Source organism: Rhinopithecus roxellana, chromosome 6, assembly GCF_007565055.1.
Source record: "Rhinopithecus roxellana isolate Shanxi Qingling chromosome 6, ASM756505v1, whole genome shotgun sequence".
NCBI classification, from domain to species: domain Eukaryota; kingdom Metazoa; phylum Chordata; class Mammalia; order Primates; family Cercopithecidae; genus Rhinopithecus; species Rhinopithecus roxellana.
Window position 1 is genome coordinate 121,857,667 of NC_044554.1, and position 23,488 is coordinate 121,881,154.

At 36.6% G+C, this 23,488-nt stretch overlaps 2 protein-coding genes across 2 annotated transcripts in view; one reads left to right on the forward strand and one right to left on the reverse strand.

Annotated features, from left to right (window-relative positions):
• AKAP9 (A-kinase anchoring protein 9) overlaps window positions 1–23,488 on the forward strand; it is a 177,421-nt gene that overhangs the window by 139,255 nt on the left and 14,678 nt on the right. The window contains 12 exon segments of the mRNA XM_030932036.1: window positions 4,312–4,464; window positions 5,146–5,325; window positions 6,500–7,573; window positions 10,035–10,175; window positions 10,684–11,169; window positions 12,185–12,248; window positions 12,361–12,479; window positions 13,034–13,225; window positions 13,762–13,950; window positions 16,889–17,033; window positions 20,601–20,820; window positions 22,541–22,691. Coding sequence (XP_030787896.1) covers window positions 4,312–4,464; window positions 5,146–5,325; window positions 6,500–7,573; window positions 10,035–10,175; window positions 10,684–11,169; window positions 12,185–12,248; window positions 12,361–12,479; window positions 13,034–13,225; window positions 13,762–13,950; window positions 16,889–17,033; window positions 20,601–20,820; window positions 22,541–22,691 — 3,114 coding nt within the window.
• LOC104654375 (lanosterol 14-alpha demethylase) overlaps window positions 16,590–23,488 on the reverse strand; it is a 47,113-nt gene continuing 40,214 nt past the window's right edge. Inside the window, exon 10 of the mRNA XM_010353536.2 lies at window positions 16,590–16,918. Within this exon, the coding sequence (XP_010351838.1) occupies window positions 16,908–16,918 (11 nt within the window). The 3' untranslated portion in view covers window positions 16,590–16,907. The remainder of the gene's footprint in view (window positions 16,919–23,488) is intronic.

Here is a 23,488-nt window from a genome sequence, read left to right on the forward strand (position 1 = left end):
ATAGATGCAAATTAATCCAAACATTAATTTCAATTATTAGATAAACAAGATTAAAACAAATATTTACCAGCCTCTGTTTTTAAATCTTAATATTCTTCTGGTTGTGGGTGGTTATAGGCTCAATAATAAGAGAGCTTCCTGGTGCTAAACTAGAGGCTGACTGAATAAGAGGAAAGAATGTCCCATAGTGTCATTTGGGGGACTTGAAGTCTCTGATATGATGCCTGAACTTCAGCTACTTAGAATAGGAAAGTTAGTGCTTTAGACCAGTGCATTTCAAACTTCAATGCACATGCGAATCATCCAGAGATCTTGTTAAAACACAAGTCTTATACAAAAATTAACTCCAGACGGATTAAAGACTAAGACCTAAAACCATAAAAACCCTAGGAGAAAACCTAGACAATACCATTCAAGACATAGGCATGGGCGAAGACTTCATGACTTAAAAACCAAAAGCAATGACAACAAAAGCCAAAATTGACAAATGGGATCTAATTAAATGAAAGAGCTTCTGCACAGCAAAAGAAACTATCATCAGAATGAACAGGCAGCCTACCGAATGGGAGAGAATTTTTGCAATCTATCCATCTGACAAACGGCTAATATCCAGAATCTACAAAGAACTCAAACAAATTTACAAGAAAAAAACAACCCCATCAAAAAGTGGACAAAGGATATGAACAGATACTTCTCAAAAGAAGACGTTTGTGTGACCAACAAACATATGAAGAAAAGCTCATCATCACTGGTCATTAGAGAAATGCAAATCAAAACCACAATGAGATACCATCTCATGCCAGTTAGAATGGCGATCATTAAAGAGGAAACAACAGATGCTGGAGAGGATGTGGAGAAATAGGAATGCCTTTACACTGTTGGTGGGAGTGTAAATTAGTTCAACCATTGTAGAAGACAGTGTGGCGATTCCTCAAGGATCTAGAACCAGAAATACCTTTTGACCTAGCAATCCCATTACTGGGTATATACCCAAAGGATTATAAATCATTCTACTATAAAGACACATGCACACATATGTTTATTGCAGCACTGTTCACAATAGCAAAGACTTGGAACCAACTCACATGCCCATCAATGATAGACTGGATAAAGAAAGTGTGGCACATATACACCATGGAATACTATGCAGCCATAAAAAAGGATGGGTTCATGTCCTTTGCAGGGACATGGATGAAGCTGGAAACCATCATTCTCAGCAAACTAACATGGGAACAGAAAACCAAACACCACATGTTCTCACTCATAAGTGGGAGCTGAACAATGAGAATACATGGACAGAGAGAGGGGAACATCAGACACTGGGGCCTTTCAGGTGGTGAGGAGCTAAGGCGGGGGGGGTAGCATTAGGAGAAATACCTAATGTAGATGACAGATTGATGGGTGCAGCAAACCACGATGGCACGTGTATACCTATGTAATAAACCTGTGCATCCTGCACATGTATCCCAGAACTTATAATTTTTTTTAAAAGATTAAAAAGGAATATATAATAGAGTTCATTTCCTATCTGATTACTGTAAAACAATAAAACGAGTCAAAAGTTAAAAAAATAAAATAAAACACAAGTCTGGGGTGTGACATGGCATTTTGCACACCCAACATGCTCCCACATGAGGCCAACTCTACTGCTCTTGAGACCACACTTTGAATAGGAAGGCTTCATGTCACAAAGTTAACAGTTTGGTCATAAACTGTTGTATAAAAAAAGGAAATTTCATATGAGGTAGGGCTGCAATTTGAACTTAAATAACTATTTATGTGTTGATTTTAAAATAATACCTTGTCATCAGAGTAGTTACAGAAATGTAGGAATAGTTGTAAGTACTATGTTAGATCACTTTGAAGAAGATATAATCATTACAGTTTTCAACAACCTGATAATTATGTTGACTCATTAAATGTATTTCAGTGTCTACTGAGTTTAATAACCAGTGTTACAGAAGAATTTTTAAGTGTAAGTCTTAGATATTAGTTATTAGAAGCAGGATAAGTGATAGTTTAGAGTGGAAGATTCAGAGATAAACTCCCAGGTTCAAAAGCTGGCTTCTCCACATATTCACCATGTGGCCTCAAAGCAAATTACTCCTCTCTGTGACATCCATCCTCATCTCTAAAATGGGGATACTCAGAACAGATCTCATAAGGTTGTTACAGGGTTTTAAGAAATAATACATATAAAGCACTTTGTACAGTGCTTAGCTGTAAACTCTTTACAAGTGATGGCTATTACTACTATTATTGATACTGTTTAGGAAATGCTAAGCTAACTGATTTTTAAGAATTTTTCATTGTTCAGATATGGTTCTCAGTATGTGATTTGTTAGTGTGTAATCAGCAATGCCCTCTTTCAGTTTCTAAGGCAGTAAATGATTTATAGGCTGCTTTCTGAGCCACTTGTCACTAAGTGCTGCTGAGGACAGGCTCTGTTGCCTTAGATAACAGAGATGCTCCTGCATCTTAGTTTGCTTTTTGATCAGCAGTTTTGATCATGAGGTAAATACACATTTGGAAATCATTCATTCACTTTGTATTAAGTAGCAACAAACCAGTGAGCTAAATGAATGTTACTGTCCTCAATCAAAACCAATTTTTAAACATAAAAATAACTGAAGGGGGCCAGCCCCTCCACACCTGTGGGTATTTCTCATCAGGTGGGATGAGAGACTGAGAAAAGAAATAAGACACAGAGACAAAGTATAGAGAAACAACAATGGGCCCAGGGGACCAGCGCTCAGCATACAGAGGACCCACGCCGGCACTGGTCTCTGAGTTCCCTTAGTATTTATTGATCACTATCTCTACTATCTCGATGAAGGGGATGTGGCAGGACTATAGGGTAATGGTGGGGAGAGGGTCAGCAGGAAAACGTGTGAGCGAAGGTCTCTGTGTCATAAATAAGTTTAAGGAAAGGTGCTGTGCCTTGATGTGCATGTAGGCCAGATTTATGTTTGACTTTACACAAGCGTCTCAGTGCAGTAAAGAGCAGTATTACTGCCAGCATGTCTCACGTCCAGCCATAAGGCGGTTTTCTCCTATCTCAGTAAATAGAATGTATGATCGGATTTTATTCCATTCCCAGGGACAAGCAGGAGACAGATGCCTTCCTCTTATCTCAACTGCAAAGAGGCCTTCCTCTTTCACTAATCCTCTTCAGCACAGACCCTTCATGGGTGTCGGGCTGGGGAACCATCAGGTCTTTCCCTTCCCATGAGGCCATATCTCAGGCTGTCTCAGTGGGGAGAAACCTTGGACAATACCCAGCCTTTCTTGGGCAGAGGTCCCTGCAGCTTTCCGCATTGCATTGTGTCCCTGGGTACTCGAGACTGGAGAATGGCAATGAGTTTTACCAAGCATACTGCCTGCAAACACATTTTTAACAAAGCACATCCTGCACAGCCCTAAATCCATTAAACCTTGAGTCAACACAGCACATGCTTCTGCGAGCACAGGGTTGGGGCTAGGGTTACAGATTAACAGCATCTCAAGGCAGAAGAATTTTTCTTAGTACAGAACAAAATGGAGTTTCTTATGTCTTCTTCTTTCTACATAGACACAGTAACAGTCTGATCTCTCTTTCCCCCACAAATAACTAATTCTTAATAATCATCATTCATTTCAGTCTCTAACCATCAAAAAGCAGTTGCTTTACCATTATTGATAATCCATCCTCAAAATGATTAAATAAATTTCTGTTGTCCTACCTATAGGAGCTATCTAATTTTCTCCTGAATTGTGTAATTCATTTTCTCTAAGGTTTTTGTAAATCAGACCTAAGGATCTCTTGGTCTTAGTTTCTATCTTGGCTTCCTTCTGCTTAACAAGCCACATGGCAGCCAGGCCTTTTAGTGAGTTAATTAGATATTTTTGGACTAAATTCAGTTAGTCTTATACGGTGGCTAACAAAACAATTCTACAGGTTTTCTAGGCCTTTTGATAGCAAATAAATGTAACATAAACTAAGATTTAATATGTGGATTCTTTCCCTTCCTCCTATGACTCCTTTGTGCTTCAGGAGAAGATACTTAGGTAGGAAATGGCTCCTTTTATCCTTTCTCAGAAGGTTTCCTCTCTGCTTTGCATAGGATAGTTTAAGGGTGGCCAGTTTGAGCATGTCTAGGAACCACACAGGTAACACAGGTTATACCTGGCTTAGAAAAACCACATTCTTTTATTCTTATGATTCATGTTTTAAGCATGCATACTTTGTAAAGCAAATATAACACTCTTCATTTTATCTTGATAAACATTTGTATAAACATCTTTTCTCTTTTGATAATTTTGATATTAAAGATTACAAACTTAGAAGAGCAATTAGAACAGTTTAGAGAAGAACTGGAAAATAAGAATGAAGAAGTTCAACAATTACATATGCAATTAGAAATACAGAAAAAGGAATCTACTACCCGCCTACAAGAACTTGAACAAGAAAACAAATTATTTAAGGTAATTAGTTTAGAAAAACTTTTATCTGTAAATAAGTCATAGTTTCAGTCCTATATTGCTTTATTATTATTATTATTATTATTTTTTTTTTTTTTTGAGACTGAGTCTCACTCTGTCACCCAGGCTGGAGTGCAATGGTGTGATCTCGGCTCACTGCAAGCTCTGCCTCCCAGGTTCAAGCAATTCTCCTGCCTCAGCCTCCCGAGTAACTGGGACTACAGGCGTGTGCCACCATGCCTGGCTAATTTTTGTATTTTCAGTAGAGATGAGGTTTCTCCGTGTTAGCCAGGATGCTCTCGATCTCCTGACCTCATGATCTGCCTGCCTTGGCCTCCCAAAGTTCTGGGATTACAGGCGTGAGCCACCACACCTGGTCCCTATATTGCTTTATTAAGCATTCGGTAAATCCAGCTGTTAAATAATACTCAACAGAGGGACATTAACAGGCAGACACATTTGCATAGAACTTATTTTCAGCCCAACCTGAACATTTGAATTCATCATAAATGAAAATTTTGGGATCATTTATCAAAATAGTTTAAGAATATTGATTTACAATAACCATATGGTATCTCTGATTGTATTCATTTGTACATTATAGGCTCTGTTTTCTTTTGTAATTATGGTCTGAAAATGCTATGTAATGATTATTCCAACTGTGATAATTTTTTTTGTTCCTAGGATGACATGGAGAAACTGGGACTTGCCATAAAGGAATCTGATGCTGTGTCTACTCAAGACCAACATGTACTATTTGGGAAATTTGCCCAAATAATACAGGAAAAAGAGGTAGAAATTGACCAATTAAATGAACAAATTATGAAACTCCAGCAGCAACTTAAAATTACGACAGATAACAAGGTATACTCATTTAAAATTGATTATGAAATTAATATGAGCCAGAGTTTTAAAGGGCTAAATGGTTATAATGTTGCTCCCCATTGAATTTAAAAAACAAACCAATTTTATTTTATTCTATTTCATTTATTTTGAGATGGAGTCTCACTCTGTCGCCTAGGCTGAAGTCCAGTGGCACAACCTCGACTCACTACAACCTCCGCCTCCTAGGTTCAAGCAATTCTCCTGCCTCAGCCTCCTGAGTAGCTGGGATTACAGGCACCCACCACCCCACCTGGCTAATTTTTGTATTTTTAATAGAGATGGGGTTTCACCATGTTGACCAGGCTGGTCTCTAACTCCTGATGTCAGGTGATCCACCTACCTCAGCCTCCCAAAGTGCTGGAATTGCAGGCATGAGCCACCTGGCCCACTTCTCTTTTGATTCATTAATTTTAATTTATTAAGATACATTGGTGGCCAGGCACAGTGGCTCACACCTGTAATCTTTATACTTTAGGAAGCCTAGGTGGGCGGATTGCTTGGGCCCAGAAGTTCAAGACCAGCCTGGGCAACATGGTGAAACTTTGCCTCTACAAAAAATATGAAAATTAACTGGACATGGTGGCATACCACCTGTAGTCGCAGCTGCCGTGAGCCATGATCATGCCACTGCACACCAGCCTGGGTGACAGAGTGAGACCCTGTCTCAAAAAGAAACAAAAAAAAGAAAAGCAAAGACACATTGGCTTAATAATTTATATGTATTTTTCTCCCCTCCTAATATTGTCATAAGATTTTAATGTTTTTCAGAAAGGCTCTGTGACTTAGATTTTATCATATTATTCTAACCAAATCTGTTATAAATTCTAATATTTAATATGAGTTAAGTAAGGTAATTACCTTTGGTCCCATCGGTTGTAGACTTTATTTCCTTACTTCATCCTTTTCCATTTCCTAATAGGGAATCAGCAACTAAAAGCTTATATTACATTATACTTAACAGAACTTTCTGGGCCTTGTTTGATATGATGGGGGAGATATTGGTCTATAATGAAATTAAGGTAGTATGTCTGAGAAGTAGTATATTATTTTTGTGTGTGATCATCTCTTTGAGGTACTGCCCTAAAATAAAGTAAAATTTTCAAAATATAAATACATATATATTATGTATGTTACCTTTTTCATTAATTAATAGGTTATTGAAGAAAAAAATGAACTGATAAGGGATCTTGAAACCCAAATAGAATGTTTGATGAGTGATCAAGAATGTGTGAAGAGAAATAGAGAAGAAGAAATAGAGCAGCTCAATGAAGTGATTGAAAAACTTCAACAGGAATTGGCAAATATTGGACAGAAGACACTAGTGGATGCTCATTCCCTCCCAGAAGAAGCAGACAGTTTAAAACATCAATTGGATATGGTTATAGCTGAAAAGCTGGCCTTGGAACAGCAAGTAGAAACCACTAATGAAGAAATGACCTTCACGAAAAATATACTTAAAGAAACCAATTTTAAAATGTATCAGCTAACACAGGAATTATTCAGCTTAAAGAGAGAACGTGAAAGTATGGAAAAGATTGAAAGTATACCAGAGAAAAGTGTTAACAGGGCCATAGATGATCTGAGCAAAGACAAACCTGAACTGGAAGTAGTCCTTACAGAGGATGCTCTTAAATCCTTAGAAAATCAGACATACCTCAAATCTTTTGAAGAAAATGGCAAAGGTTCCATAATTAATTTGGAAACAAGGTTGCTACAACTTGAGAGCACTGTTAGTGCAAAGGACTTAGAACTTACCCAGTGTTATAAACAAATAAAAGACATGCAAGAACAAGGCCAGTCTGAAATAGAAATGCTTCAGAAGAAGATTGTAAATCTACAGAAAATACTTGAAGAAAAAGTGGCTGCTGCTCTTGTGAGTCAAATCCAACTTGAGGCAGTTCAGGAATATGCAAAGTTCTGTCAAGATAATCAAACAATTTCATCAGAACCTGAAAGAACAAATATTCAGAATTTAAATCAACTAAGAGAAGATGAGTCAGGGTCAAATATATCAGCATTAACCTTGAGAATATCAGAATTAGAAAGCCAGCTTGTTGAAATGCATACTAGTTTGATTTTAGGAAAAGAACAAGTAGAAATTGCAGAAAAAAATGTTTTAGAAAAAGAAAAGAAGCTGCTAGAACTACAGAAGCTATTGGAGGGCAATGAGAAAAAACAGGGAGGGAAAGAAAGGAGAAGAAGCCCTCAAGATTTTGAAGTTCTCACGGTTAGTTTTGTATTTGATTATTTTCACTTAAATACTCCTAAGTTAATTGCTAATTTACTAAATATGGTGTTCTGTGTACATCTAGCAATTTATACAAAAGGATTTTTATAAAAATATACCACTTATAAAAAATACACTCTTGTTAAAAGAAAAACTAGGCTGGGTGCGGTGGCTCACGCCTGTAATCCCAGCACTTTGGGAGGCAGAGGTGGGTGGATCACAAGGTCAGGAGATCAAGACCATCCTGACTAACACGGTGAAACCCCATCTCTACTAAAAATACAAAAAATTAGCCAGGTGTGGTGATGGGCGCCTGTAGTCCCAGTTACTCGGGAGGCTGAGGCAGGAGAATGGCGTGAACCCGGGAGGCAGAGCTTGCAGTGAGCCAAGATCGTGCCACTGCACTCCAGCCTGGGCAACAGAGCAAGACTCCATCTCAAAAAAAAAGAAAAGAAAACTAGACAAACTAAATTTACAAGAGTTTGTTTGAACAAAAAAGGATTCATGAATTGGGTAGCACTCAGAACCAGAGGAGTTTCACGAATCTCTTCTGTGCAGCAGTGGCCAGTGAATATTTATAGACAGAACTACCAAATAAAGTACAGAAATAGCTTGATTAGTTACAGCTAGGTGTTTGCCTTATTTGGACCCGGTCTGCTCAGTTGACTGCTTGTCATTAGCTAAGAGTAGCTGTTTATTATACTCCTAAGATAATGTTTTCCGTTTGCTTACGTACTCCTAAGTTAGGTTGCAATTCCTTACATAGAACTCAAGATACAGAGACAGCCTCAAGCCAAATTTAACTTAACATTGTGTAGTCATATTATTATCACTAAAATAATGGATACAGACTGTATTTTGTAGTCTTCAAATGTGATGTTTATTTCATGAACATCATCATTAAATGGAGCAGTCAGAAGAAACTAAGAAACATTAACTTTAGCAAATGTCCTCTAGGACTTGTGGGGATTTTTTTCTTAATTTCCTTCTAATATGCATCTTATGTTATCATTCCTTTTAAGTAATAATAAGTATGAAAATATATTAGGATTGACAAAGAATGCAGACTTTACAGAAAAAAATCTATTATTTAATAACATCTACTGAATTAATGTGTGGGTGACATATTTTACAATTTTTTTTTTTTTTCTTGAGACAGAGTCTCGCTCTGTTGCCCAGGCTGGAGTGCAGTGGTATGACGTCAGCTCACTGCAGCCTCTACCTCCTGGGTTTCCAGCGATTCTCCTGCCTCAGCCTCCCAGGCGCGGCTGAGATTACAGACATGCCACACCACACCAGGCTAAATTTTTTTTTTTTTTTTTTTTTTTTTAGTAGAGACAAAGTTTCTGCATGTTAGCCAGGTTGGTCTCAAATTCCTGGCCTCAACTGATCCGCCTGCCTCAGCCTCCCAAAGTGCTAGGATTACAGGTGTTAGCCACCACACCCGGCCAACTTTTACAAATTTTATACCTGATAATAGATTTCATCTGTTTTAAGTAAAAATGCATAGTTGACCTCTGTAAGTTTACTTATGTGAAGATCTGAAATCGTAGTTCTCTGTGACAGATAGGACAAGAGCTTTTTTTCCCTCCAAATTCTTACCTTATAAATTTATAACTTTGAGTAGCAGAACTTCAGTCTTCTCTAAACACCAGGAGATTAACTGATAAATCACAGTTATTTAATTATATAATATATTTTGCAAAGAATAATAATTACCTGGCTTTTTCCTCCTTCATTGGAACTAAGTTACTCTAAGTTATAAATAATTAAAATGGTAATACAACTTTCTCTTTCTTTTTTTTTGGAGACAGAGTCTTACTCTGTTGCCCAGGCTGAAGTGTAGTGGCACGGTCTTGACTCACTGCAACCTCTCCCTCCTGAGCAGCTGGGACTACAGGCATGCACTACCACACCTGGCTAATTTTTGTATTTTTTGTAGAGACGGTTTTGCCATGTTGAGGCCAGTAGACTGGCCTCGAACTCCTGACCTCAAGTGATCTACCTGTCTCAGCCTCTCAAAGTGCTGGGATTACAAACATGAGCCATCATGCCTGGCCTAAAATAGTAATACTTTCCATGTATGAGTTCTAAGAAATATCTTAGTTACACTTGGTTTCTTTTGACGAAAGTGCTATAAATATGAAGAACTTTTTGAATGGTAATAAAGAATATTTTCACTAATAATTTATAAATTTTTAGGATGTATATGAATGACATTATTTGCCTTTTATTCCCAGAAAATCATTCTTTTCTTAAGAAGAAAATCATTATCTCAAGAATATAAGATGATGGTTCTGAAAAAGCTTCTCTGTTTTTGGAAAGAGCATTGATTTGTTGCAACTCCTTGTATCTGTAGGCAGTCATTCCTTGGGTAGTTTTATTAGAATGTATAAGTGCCTTGAATGTAGCTGTATTTTTTTAAAAGTATGTGTTTCTTATGTTTTCTGCTGTCATTCAGACAACTACTGAGCTATTTCATAGCAATGAGGAAAGTGGATTTTTTAATGAACTCGAGGCTCTTAGAGCTGAATCGGTGGCTACTAAAGCAGAACTTACCGGTTATAAAGAAAAGACTGAAAAACTTCAAGGAGAGCTTTTGGTAAGATAAGTAACATACCTCCTAATTCACTCATTTCTACCTATCTTAATTGCATTTCAAAGTATATACTCTTCTGTAGCAAATCAAGCTCCATAACTTAAAAGCTAGATAAAAAGTATTTTGTGGATTTGATGAAGACTTTCATTGTTGTAAATTTCTTTACCAACATCTTCTTGCTTGGTTTTCCTGGAAATCTTTGTTAGGAGGATACTTTTTATTTCCATTCTGTTAATGAAGGAGTAGAAAGTTGTTAAAGAGAACTGTATATCCCATGAGAATCAAAAGTAGAAGCTGATAAAATTATTTCACTTCTATAGTAATCTATGACCATACATACATACAAATATATATATGTAAACTATGAGTGTTTCTAAAATGTTTTTCCTACTACTCTGAGGAAAATGAACATATAATCATGAATTACATTCCTCCCACCCCCTTTAAATTCTACATTTAATATGGAAAGATTTGAACTGAATGCCCTACTGTTCTATTCATTACGTTTTAGATAAAAGAAACAAATATGGCATCTCTTCAGAAAGACTTAAGCCAGGTTAGGGATCACCTCGCAGAGGCAAAAGAGAAATTGTCCATTTTAGAAAAAGAAGATAAGACTGCAGTACAAGAAAACAAAAAGGCCTGCATGTTCGAGCCACTTCCTGTAATACTGAGTAAAAGCATTGCATCCCAGACAGATGGGACTCTGAAGGTCAATAGCAGCAATCAGACTCCACAAATTCTTGTTAAAAATGCAGGAATACAAATTGATTTACAGAGTGAATGTTCCTCAGAAGAAGTTACTGAAATAATCAGTCAGTTTACTGAAAAAATTGAGAAGATGCAAGAACTACATGCTGCTGAAATTTTGGACATGGAATCCAGACATATTTCAGAAACTGAAACCTTAAAGAGGGAACACTATGTTGCTGTTCAGTTACTGAAAGAGGAATGTGGTACCTTGAAGGCAGTGATACAGCGTCTGAGAAGTAAAGAGGTATTTGGTTTCTATAATATGTGTTCTTCAACATTGTGTGCTTTTTTAAAAAAAAAAAATCATTTAAATTAATTCATTTTGTAGATGACAAACCAAAATGCAACTCATTAAGGCACTTGATCTTTCTAAGTAGGTGTATTATCAAGGCAAGGTTTTAACTCCTAGTACAGTATTCCTTTTTTTAAATTTTTATTTATTTATTTTTCTTTTATTATACTTTTAAGTTCTGAGATAACACGTGCAGGATGTGCAGGTTTGTTACATAGGTATACACGTGCCATGGTGGTTTGCTGCACCCGTCAACCCATCATCTACATTAAGTATTTCTCCTAATGCTATCCCTCCCCTAGCCCCCATGCCCCAACAGGCCCTGGTGTGTGATGTTCCCCTCCCTGTGTCCACGTGTTCTCATTGTTTAACTCCCACTTATGAGTAAGAACATGTGGTGTTTGGTTTTCTGTTCTTGTGTTAGTCTGCTGAGAATGATGGTTTCCAGCTTCATCCATGTCCCTGCAAATTACATGAACTCATCATCCTTTTTTATGGCTGCATAGTATTCCATGGTGTATATGTGCTACATTTTCTTTATCTAGTTTATCACTGATGGGCATTTGGGTTGGTTCCAACATTGTGTGCTTTTAAAAGAAAATGAGAAAACTTAGGGCAGTCTCTTCCTTACAATACTATCACAGTTTTAATAGTTTTGAACTTTTTTAAATTTAAAGAGGTTTTAGTTTTAAAATTTTTTAAATCTTTCCATTGTGTAGAGTTAAATAATATATGATATTCCTTTATGGATTTGGAACATGTTATCATTCCTTAATTCATGAATATCTCTTCTTATGGTAATATTCATGAAGAAACAGACTTGTTTTAAAAAACCGTGAATAGTTTCATTTATTATGAAAGGTGTGACAGATTTGATTACAGCATGAGAAACCAGCACAATAATTCAGTGTATTCTATTTTTATCAAAGCACACAATATATGTATTTTTTTTGTTTTCTCTAATTAGGGATCCGCAATTCCTGAATTAACACGTTCAGATGCTTACCAGACTAGAGAAATATGCTCCAGTGGTAAGTTTTATAAATATCTGTAATGTTTGTAGTATTTGTTTAAGAAGTATTGGTTTTTTGGGGACTGGGGGTTGTTTTTTTTTTTAACAGCAAATGATTTTCTTTATTTTAGATTCTGGATCAGACTGGGGTCAGGGAATCCTTACACACAGTCAAGGATTTGACACAGCATCAGAAGGCCGAGGAGAAGAAAGTGAAAGTGCAACAGATTCCTTTCCAAAGAAAATAAAGGTACTAAAAGATAGATACCTTTTATTAACTCAGTCAGTGTTGTTTCTATGTTGAACATAGCACTTCATTAGAAGTTATGTGGTGGGATCGTTTCTGAAGAGAGAATGGCATAGCTAGAAGGAACCTAAGACATCTATTTTATTTCCATATTTCACAGATAATAAAGTAAGAGATTTAATGATGATATGTATGAAGACTTTTTTCTTAATAATTCTTATTCCTGATGTTTTTGTTTGCCAGAATTTTTAAAGTAGTCTTAAAGAGTAGAATTTATATCCCATGTATTTATTTTGGTCAAATCAGTAGCTTATCAGTAAACCTAGGAAGAATACATTAGCCAAACAGAAGGAACTTAGAGATGAGAGCTATGGAAAGTCATAGGCCATCTGCTGGAGGTGGTTTACCTCTCCACAGGAAAAAGGCATTGAGTAATGTTGAGCTGGAGTTTTCTCTCTGCAAGCTATCTTGCTTAAAATTTATTTCTCTTTGTATGTCTAATTTTTCAGTCTGTGACGAAGTTGTCATAATTCTGGCTTTTGGGTTTTGGTTTCTAGGGATTACTGAGAGCTGTCCATAATGAAGGCATGCAGGTGCTTTCTCTCACTGAGTCTCCCTATAGTGATGGAGAGGACCGTTCTATTCAGCAGATTTCAGAATCTTGGCTAGAAGAGAGAAAAGCTTACCTCAGTACAATCTCATCTCTAAAGGATTTAATTACCAAAATGCAACTGCAAAGAGAAGCTGAGGTACCCAAAGAATACTACGCATCTAAATCGTTTTATGTATTATTTGAACAATAATAATACAGTATAAATTATCTTTTATACATATTTTTGCATGAATAACTATATATATTTTCACACTTGAAACTCTGCCAGGGACAGTGCCTCACGCCTGTAATCCCAGCACTTTGGGAGGCCGAGGTGGGCGGATCACTTGAGGTCAGGAGTTCAAGACCAGCCTGGCTATTGAAACCCGTCTCTACTGAAAATACAAAAATTAGCCAGGCGTGGTGGTGGGTGCCTGTAATCCCAGCTACTCAGGAGACTGAGGCAGGAGAATCACTTGAATCTGGGAGGTGGAGGTTGCAGTGAGCTGAGATCGTGCCACTGTACTCCAGCCTGAGCAACAGAGTGAGACTCTGTCTCAAAAAGAAAAAAAAAGAAAAGAAGTACACATGCTCCTAGACTTTTAATTATTTTTCTTTGTAGATTAATATTTTTAGAATGTTTTTAAAACATGCTTATTTGAAAACTAACTTTGGTTATATGTACTTTGCTAGGTTTATGATAGTTCTCAATCTCATGAGAGCTTCTCAGACTGGCGAGGTGAACTACTGCTTGCCCTTCAACAAGTTTTCTTAGAAGAGCGTAGTGTTTTACTAGCGGCATTTCGGACGGAGCTGACAGCTCTAGGTACTACAGATGCAGTTGGCTTACTAAACTGTTTGGAACAGAGAATACAAGAACAGGTATAATGAAACTTCATTTTAAACAACACTTTAATAGAAATAAGGAAATGACTATTAATTTTAGAGTCTTAATTTAAGTATGAAGGTTAAGATTTTAATAGGATCCACTATGAATGTTTTTTAAAAAATTATTGTAACTGTTTTAACATATTAGAAAGTAAGAAAGACTGAAAGTTAATGAGCTGATTTTCTAACCTAGGAAATTAGAAAAAGAGCAACAAAATAATCCCAAACTAATTTGAGAGAGTAAATTCTCATTATTTGCACTGGTTATGTTCTATAAAGTTGCTCTGAACATTGAGCAGTCGTTGCTTCTAAGGGAAATACAAGGTTAGGTTCCTGTAAGCCTTTGGTCACAACATTTTCATCAATCAGTACATAACTTTGTCTATATGTGATTCTATTTTAAGACACCTTATTTACTATATATTATTGATTGATTAACCTTGAACACCACCAACAGCACTATAACTCGTGCCTGAAAAAAACTTTTCTGACACACATATTTTCTTCTTAAGGCACATCACAGCCTTCTCGTACTTAGGAACACCATAAAGCACTTCAGCACTACTTTTGGGGGCCATTCTAAACAGTGAAATCACAAATAAAAAGCACAAAAATTTGAAACATCACTAAATACTCTGTAAAAAGGACATTTGACGTTAGCTGGGGACATCCACATTGGACCATTTAAATTTTCTGCTGCTCTATGCATTTCTGTGAAAGACCATGAAAGCCACACAACAATGGATTTGGGAGTTACAAATAAATTTTAGTGAGAAGGCAAATATGCAAATATGGAATCAGAATAATGAGGATTCCCTTTAATGAAGAAAAAGACGTCAATAGATAGACTGTTACAATAAGATAAAATGTTAAAAGTTGGACATTTGAACTTTTCTGAAGAATTGGTTATGCAAAATGATAAACCACACATTTTTAAAGTTAGGAATGAACTAAAGATATACTTGAGATATAAAAATGATAGAATATTATGAATAATTTTATGAGAATAAACAAACACTTGGGTGAAATGGACAGATTTTCTAAAAAAAAAAAAAAATCACTTATGAAAACTTTCCTTAAGAAATAGAAAACCTCCAAAGACCTATTACTAGTAACAGAATCAAATCACTAGTTAAAAATCTACTATAATACTTAACACCCAGATCTTGTTTTTTCATATATTCTCCACTGAAAAGAACTAGGACTTCCTGCAGAACTGATGATTTTAGGGATGGATCAGGGAAAGTACAAGGTGAGCCTGGAACATCTTGTTTTACTGGCAAGTAAGGAATTGTTCAAAGAATAAAGGGAACATGTCGAAAGGTCACAGAAGCCAGCTTGAAGGAGCTCCAACTGGCCAAATTCTAGAAAAATTTAAACATTATACTAAATGATAGTGACAAATTATAAGCCAAAGAGTGAAATAAGAACTCATGAGACCATACTGATATAAATAAATAAATATATAAATAAATAAATAGTATTACCATGGAATGACAGCTAGTAAATGTAGAAGGAACAATGAAAGGAAATTACCCTTTATTAAACTATATTATTAAATCACCCTTTATTAAACACTATTCAAGTAATAGTTTGCAATGGGTGCTAAAATTATTGTGAAAAGGTTTGATAAGAAACTGTATTTACATAATCTCAAAGTAAATCCCCAGAAAATATTCTTTAATTACCAGGGAAAACCAGTAACTTTGCAGTGGAGAAACCTTGCAGATACCACCTTAACCAAGTGATCAGAATTACTATTACCAGTAATGGAATAGACATCATACACTTCCTAATATGAAGGGCCCAGTGCCACTTTTACAGTATTTTTGTCAAATTAATATTCATAGTCCACTCTTGGGGAAATATCAGACCAAAACAAATTGAGAACACTACATCTATCAAAATAAAAAATAGTGACACCAAGTACTGGTGAGGAAGAAAAGAAACTGTCTCATACATTGCTGGTAGGATTGTAAAATGGGAGGGCAATAGCCAAAAACTGGAAACGTCCTAAATGTCCTTTGACAGAAGAATGGATGGACAAACTGTGGTACATCCATACAATGAAATATTACTCAGCAATTAAAAAGAAACAAACTATTTATGCCTGCAACCACTTGTATGCTATATAATGCTCTTAAAATGACAAAATTATAGTAATAGAGAAAAGATCAGTGGTTGACAGGGGTTAGGGTTAGGGAGAGAGTATGACTATAGAGGGGTTTCTTTGTGGTGATAAAACAGTTGGTATCCTGATGGTAGTGGTGGTTACACGAACCTGTCTGTACATGTGATCAAATTTTGTAGAATTACACACCAGGAAAATTAATGACTACATGTGAACACTAATGAAATCTGAATAAGCCCTATAGTTTAGTATTGTACTAATACCATTTTCCTGGTTTTGATAATATACTATGGTAATGCAAGATGGTATCACTGGGAAAAGCTGGCTAACAGATACGTGGGAACTTTAGCTTAAATTAATCAAAATAAAAAGTGTTTTAAAATTGAGGAACGTACAACAAAATAGCCTGTAGTCTTCAAAAATTCAAAGTCATGAAAGACAAAGACAGACTTAGGAATATCACTTTTTTTCTTTTTACTGTGAAGCACATTTCACAAAATTTGAATGGGCTCTATACATCACATAATAGTATTGTAGTCATGTTAATTCTGCTTTTGCTAATTTCGGTTATGTATGTAAAGAATGTTCTTGTTTTAAGGAAATACACTCTGGTATTTAGAGGTAAAGGAGCATTTGTCTGCAGCATATCCTCATACATTTTGGAAAGGAAAAATAAGAAAAGTTTTTTAAAAAGAAAATTTTAGTATGTGTGTTCCATTCATTCTTCTTCAGATTTCTTGGTTGTTAATTGTATTGCCTTTACATCTCTCTTCACTTGATTTTTACCTTCCTTTGTTACAGGGTGTTGAATCTCAAGCAGCTATGGAATACCTGCAGAAAGCAGATAGAAGGAGTTTGTTATCTGAAATTCAGGCACTGCATGCACAAATGAATGGCAGGAAAATTACTCTGAAAAGAGAACAAGAGAATGAGAAATCAAGCCAAGGTATGTTGTATGACAAGCTCATATGGTTACACAAATAGGTGAAAAGATTTCACTTTGTTTTCTTTCTTATTATTATTAAGTTAAAACATATTTTCTCAGTCACATTTTCTTCTCATTCTCATAATGTTGAGGATACAATCTATATTAATTACTCTAGGGGTTAGAGGATTGTCTAATTGGTTGTAGACAGCTATGTTGACTTTAAAATAAACTGCTATTCCCCTAATCAGGTTAAGCCCATTGGGTTCATTCTTTTTCTTTATTTTAGAGCTGTATGTTAAGAAAACAGTATTTCCAGTCATAAAACAGAAAATACTCTTTCGAGGAAAATCCACAGTGCATATAACTAATTCTTTTTTAATCCTTTTAAAAAAATTGTGAGCCATAACATACAGAAAATTACAAATTGCAAATATGCATCATGACACATTATTAAATGAGTATCTATGGAAACATCACCCATGTGAATATAGCCAGTATCCCGAAAGCCCCTTCTCCCAAGCATATGCTCCTCTGAGTAACTTAGAGGTAATCATAGTTCTGATTTTTCTTTAGTTTTACTACCTATTTATATATTCCTAAAACATATAAGTTTCAAGTTTTTCCTGTTCTTGAACTTGATCAATCTGTATGTATTTTTTATCTTGTTTCTTTCACCTCTCTGTAACATTCTTCCAATATTCCTCCAAGTTACTGCATTTTTCAAGTTACTGCATTCTTCCAAATTAGTAGTAGAACATTCTTCCAAGTTACTGCATTTATCTCTAGTTCATTCATCCTTGTTACTCCATAACTCTGTAACCCTGTGTAGGGCCAGGCGCAGTGGCTCACACCTGTAATCCCAGCACTTTGGGAGGCCGACATGGGTGGATCACGAGGTCAGGAGTTCAAGACCAGCCTGGCCAAGGTGGTGAAACCCCGTCTCTACTAAAAATACAAAAATTAGCCAGGCATGGTGGCGGGCGCCTGTAATACCAGTCACTCGGGAGGCTGAGGCAGAGAATTGCTTGAACCCAGAAAGTGGAGGTTGCAGTGAGCTGCAATTGCTCCACTGCACTCCAGCCTGGGTGACAGAGCAAGACTCTGTCTCAAAAAAAAAAAAAAAAGAATTCCCTGTATAGATATTCCAAAATTTATATATCCATTCTATTAATATGATCGAGCATTTGGATTGTTTCTACTTTTTAGCTGTTTAACTATCAATACTATTATAAACATTGTTGTATAGTGTTTCTGCTACATGTGTGCATTCTTCTTCTCAGTATATAACTAAGAGTAGAATTGCTGGGTCATGGAATGCCTATCTTAGATAACTTCAAACGATTTTCCTTCATGGTCATATTAGTTTATACACTTACTAGCAGTATATGAGAGTTATGTTGCTTCACATCTTTGCCAACAGCTGGTATAGTCAGACTACTGTTGCCAGTCTGCTGGGTGTGCAGTGGATTTTTATTGTGGTTTTAATTGGCTGTTCTCTAATTTCTGAAGTGTTTAGTCCTTTTTCATATGGTAATTGGCTAGTTTGATTTTTATTTTTGTGATATGCTCGTTTAGGTACTTTTTGATAAGAGTATCTGGTCTTTTAAATTGAGCTACAGATGGAAACCATTAGAAAGTAAAGTGAAATCTAATTTTCATCATCTCCACCGAGGACACTGGCTGTGTGTTCAGTAATTTTGTTTGATGTACTGGTAGAAACATGTATCCTTTTGAAAATTTTGAAAGTCACAGCATGGTCTCACATTGGTCATTAAAAAGCTGAAGCGGGCTGGGCACTGTGGTTCACGCCTGTAATCCCAGCACTTTGGGAAGCCAAGGTGGAAGGATCACCAGGTCAGGAGTTCAAGACCAGCCTGTCCAACATGGTGAAACCCTGTCTCTACTGAAAATACAAAAATTAGCTGGCCATGGTGGTGGGTGCCTGTAATCCCAGCTACTGGGGAGGTTGAGGCAGGAGAATCATTTGAACCCGGGAGGTGGAGGTTGCAGTGAGTCGGGATTGCGCTATTGCACTCCAGCCTGGGCTACAGGGCAAGAGTGTCTCAAAAAAATAAAAGCTGAAGCATTCTTATCACTCAGTTTAAGAAGGAAAAAAGAAAACGAAAGTAAGTTAAAATTACTTCAGAAAAAAGAGTCATAATGAGATAAACATATCACTTTAAATGTAGGCTTAATTGAAGATGCCTTTTAGAGATAAATTAATATTGTTTTACTTAGGTTAAATATAACACCATTGAAAGCTTAATTAATGTCACAGATTCACATTTATGTAAATCCTTAACCTCTAAAGTTTTTAGAAGCCTTAATTAAACATGATTGATTATCATCTAAAGCTAATGTTATTTCTGTCTGCTAACATCACTAATATGAAGTAATGTGAATTGTTGAACTTTGATAGTATTTTTTAAGTTAAAAATCCTTTTCTTATTAGAGTAGTATAGTATTACATATTTATGTTGGAATACAGAAAAGAATAGAGTGAAAATCATTCCTTGAATCACCTAAATCCTATAATGACTACCTAACACCTGGGTAAATATGTCTCCAGACCTTTTCAATGTGCCTGTATAGATAAGTTTATATTTTTCATAAAAAAGGAATCCTGATACATATTTTATAACATGACTTTTTTCATTTAACATACTGAGGGATTTAAATTTTTCAGTTTGTTTTTATTGTAGCAAACATGTAGCAAGAGTTTGGTTGGCCTTTAATGGATAAAAGGACAGTATCCAAAGTGGGGTTTGGATTTCCCACTTCTGGGAACAGAGTCATATTAAAGTTCCGAGGGACTCTCTGCAAAGGGGTGCTGAACAAAAGAAATAAGCAGTGCTCATCATTGTAGTCAGTTACTTGGGAAATTCCTGCAAGTACTTTGTGTGGCAAGTACTTTGTGTGGGTATCAAAAAATCTTTGGAATTTTTTAAAGTACGTTGTTGAAATTCTGAATGTACGAATAAGAGTTCCATTTAAAGTTTTTTTTAAATTTTAAATCTTGCATCCATTAATGTATTCTGTTAAACTTTTATCCTTATGTATTTATAGTTCTGAAATCTTGGCCAATAGCACTGTAAGGAAAACATGCCTGAAATTTATTTTTATACATTACCAACTCTTTTTGTTTGTTTTTTTTGAGACAGGGTCTCACTCTGTCACCGAGGCTGGAGTACAGTGGCATGGTCTCAGCTCTTGCAACCTCCACCACCCGAGCTCAAGCAATCCTCCCACCTCAGCCTTCTGAGCAGATGGGACTGCAGGCACATGCCAGCACACCCAGCTAATTTTTGTATTTTTAGTAGAGACAGAATTTCACCATGTTGCCCAGGCTGGTCTTGAACTCCTGGCCTTAAGCAGTCCTCCCTCCCACCTCAGCCTCCCAAAGTGCTGGGATTACAGGTATGAGCCACCATGCCTGTACTGCATTACCAACTCTTGGGATTATAATTTTTCATGTTTCCTTTGAAGTAATCTCCTAAACTACAAATCAGTTCTTATCAACAAATATTTATAAACCAAATATGAGTTGCTTGATTATGTTTTAAATATTAATCATGTTCTGTGTAGAACTCTTGGAATATAATATACAGCAGAAGCAGTCTCAAATGCTGGAGATGCAAGTGGAGCTCAGCAGTATGAAAGACAGAGCAACGGAACTGCAGGAGCAGCTGAGTTCTGAGAAAATGGTGGTGGCAGAACTGAAGAGTGAGCTTGCACAAACTAAACTGGAACTAGAAACAACACTCAAGGCACAGCATAAACACCTAAAGGAATTGGAGGCTTTCAGGTGTGCCAGGCTTCCTTATTATAAACATGTTATAACAAGGAATGGGAGTAATTTGTCATAAACACTGTGCAAATATAGAAAAATATAACACACATGATATTTAAATACCATGCAATATAACATGCATGATGTTTAAATAGCATGCAACTGTTTTTTTCAAGGAAAAACTATAATAGAAAAAAAACTAAATTTTTCCAAATGATGAACTTATGACATATTCTGTACTGTGACTTCAGTTCTTTGTGAGATTTGTATGAAATATAATTTTGACTTTGACCTTTATTTTACCATCAGCCAATTTGAAGTGATATTTATGAATGCAGTAGAATTCATGATTGAGTTAGCTTAAATATGCAAAATATTTGAAGAGACAGTGCTTGTTAAAAGAATATATTTGTTGATACAAATACTGCGATATTCTATTGCCAAAGACACATTACAACTAGTCATTTTTATATTGAACATTAGCTTCACATACAAATAGACATGGTGATTCCCATGTTCAGTAAAAGACAAAAAATTTATTTACTCTTTATTTATTTATTCTATTTTTTATTTATTTAATTGTCTTGAGACGGAGTCTCGCTCTGTCGCCCAGACTGGAGTGCAATGGTGTGATTCCAGCTCACTGCAAGCTCCACCACCCGGGTTCAAGCGATTCTCCTGCCTCAGCGTCCTGAGTGGCTGGGATTATAGGCACCCACCAGTATGCCCGGCTAATTTTTGTATTTTCAATAGAAATTGAGTTTCACCATGTTGGCCAAGCTGGTCTCGAACTCCTGACCTCAGGTGACCCACCCACCTCGGCCTCCCAAAGTGCAGAGATTACAGGTGTGAGCTGCCATGCCCAGCCAAAATTTTTATTAATACTATTTTATAACAATAAATTGCATAGTAGTTTGCATTGATAATTAATAACTAATAATTGTACTACTAGAAACAGTTAATTTGAAGCCAGGTGTGGTGACTAATGCCTGTAATCCCAGCACTTTGGGAGGCCGAGGCGGGTGGATCACCTGAGGTCAAGAATTTGAGACCAGCCTGGCTAACATAGTGAAACCCCATCTCTACTAAAAATACAAAAAATTAACCGGGTGTGCTGTCGTACATCTGCATCTGTAATCCCAGCTACTTGGGAGGGTGAGGCAGGAGGACTGCTTGAACTCGGGAGGCAGAGGTTGCAGTGAGTCAAGATTGCGCTATTGCACGCCATCCTGGGTGACAAGAGGAAAACTCTGTCTCAAAAAAAAGGGCCGGATGCGGTGGCTCACGCCTGTAAATCCAGCACTTTGAGAGGCCCAGGTGGGCAGATCATGAGGTCAAGAGATTGAGACCATCCTGGCCAACATGATGAAACTCCATCTCTACTGAAAATATAAAAATTAGCTGGGTGTGGTGGTGTGCGCCTGTAGTCCCAGCTACTTGGGAGGCTGAGGGAGGAAAATTGGTTTAACCCGGGAGGTGGAGGTTGCAGTGAGCCAAGCTGACGCTACTGCACTGCATCCTGGCAACGGAGCAAGACTCGGTCTCAAAACAAAACAACAAAAAAAGAAAGAGTTAATTTGAAATGAACCCCAGTCAAGAATCTTTAATAGTTTATATTTTCCTCTTAGCTAGCTTATTATATGCCTCAACTTATCAGTGGAAGCTGTTTTTCTCTCTCTCGTTATATGCTTCGTCAACATAGCTTTATGGAAGTTCATTTGTCTTTCTGACTTAGGTTGGAAGTTAAAGATAAGACAGATGAAGTACATTTGCTTAACGACACATTAGCAAGTGAACAGAAAAAATCAAGAGAGCTCCAATGGGCTTTGGAGAAAGAGAAAGCAAAGTTGGGACACAGTGAAGAATGGGATAAAGAAGAACTTGAGGTACTGTTATCTTTGTCTTTAAATGTCTCTGGAAAATCCAGAATGATAGAAGAGAGTCTTGAGACTTTCCTCCATCTAAAATGTCAACTTTAGACTTCTTAGTAAGATGCGGTAAGTTGCTCACTTAGGCATTCAATACTACATAATGTTATCTAAACCATATTATGAGGAAATGCTAATGGAATGTGATTGGTTTGTTTGTTTGTTTGTTTTGCTACATCCAAGGATGCATATAGACTGCTCTGCTGCAACATGTTTTGGTCATGTGAATTGGTACACAGAAATAAACATGGCAATCTTGTCAGTTTAATACAGAAGTAGTTTTGGTTCTTGTTTTCTCCTAGGGAAGAGGAACAGGGATACTTTTCTGGATCCCTCACTGCTTAAGAACATTTAAAGTGAACATTGGCCCCTTTCAGAGAGACACACCCCTGCTTTGCAAGGCTCTCAGCTCAAGGCAGGTTGTACCACTACATGCAGTATCTACTTTTAATGGAGATGGAGTTGTCTCACTAGCTCAGAGCTCTTCTAGCCACTTAATCCTAATTCCCACTAACTCTGTGCTGAAAAACAATGTGTTGCCGGCATTTGTGCCCAGTTTTTTATTTTTAATGTCCACTGTGTTAGCCTCCAGGCAAAGAGAACTCTCTGCCCAGCAGGGACATAATATATCCCTAGGTACCAATTATAATTTTTTAACCATTAAAAGTGTATGTATATTTTGAGTTATTTGCCCTTAGCCTTGCTTTCCTTATAAGCCCTATTATGTTTAGCATTTGATACTGCAAAACACAAGG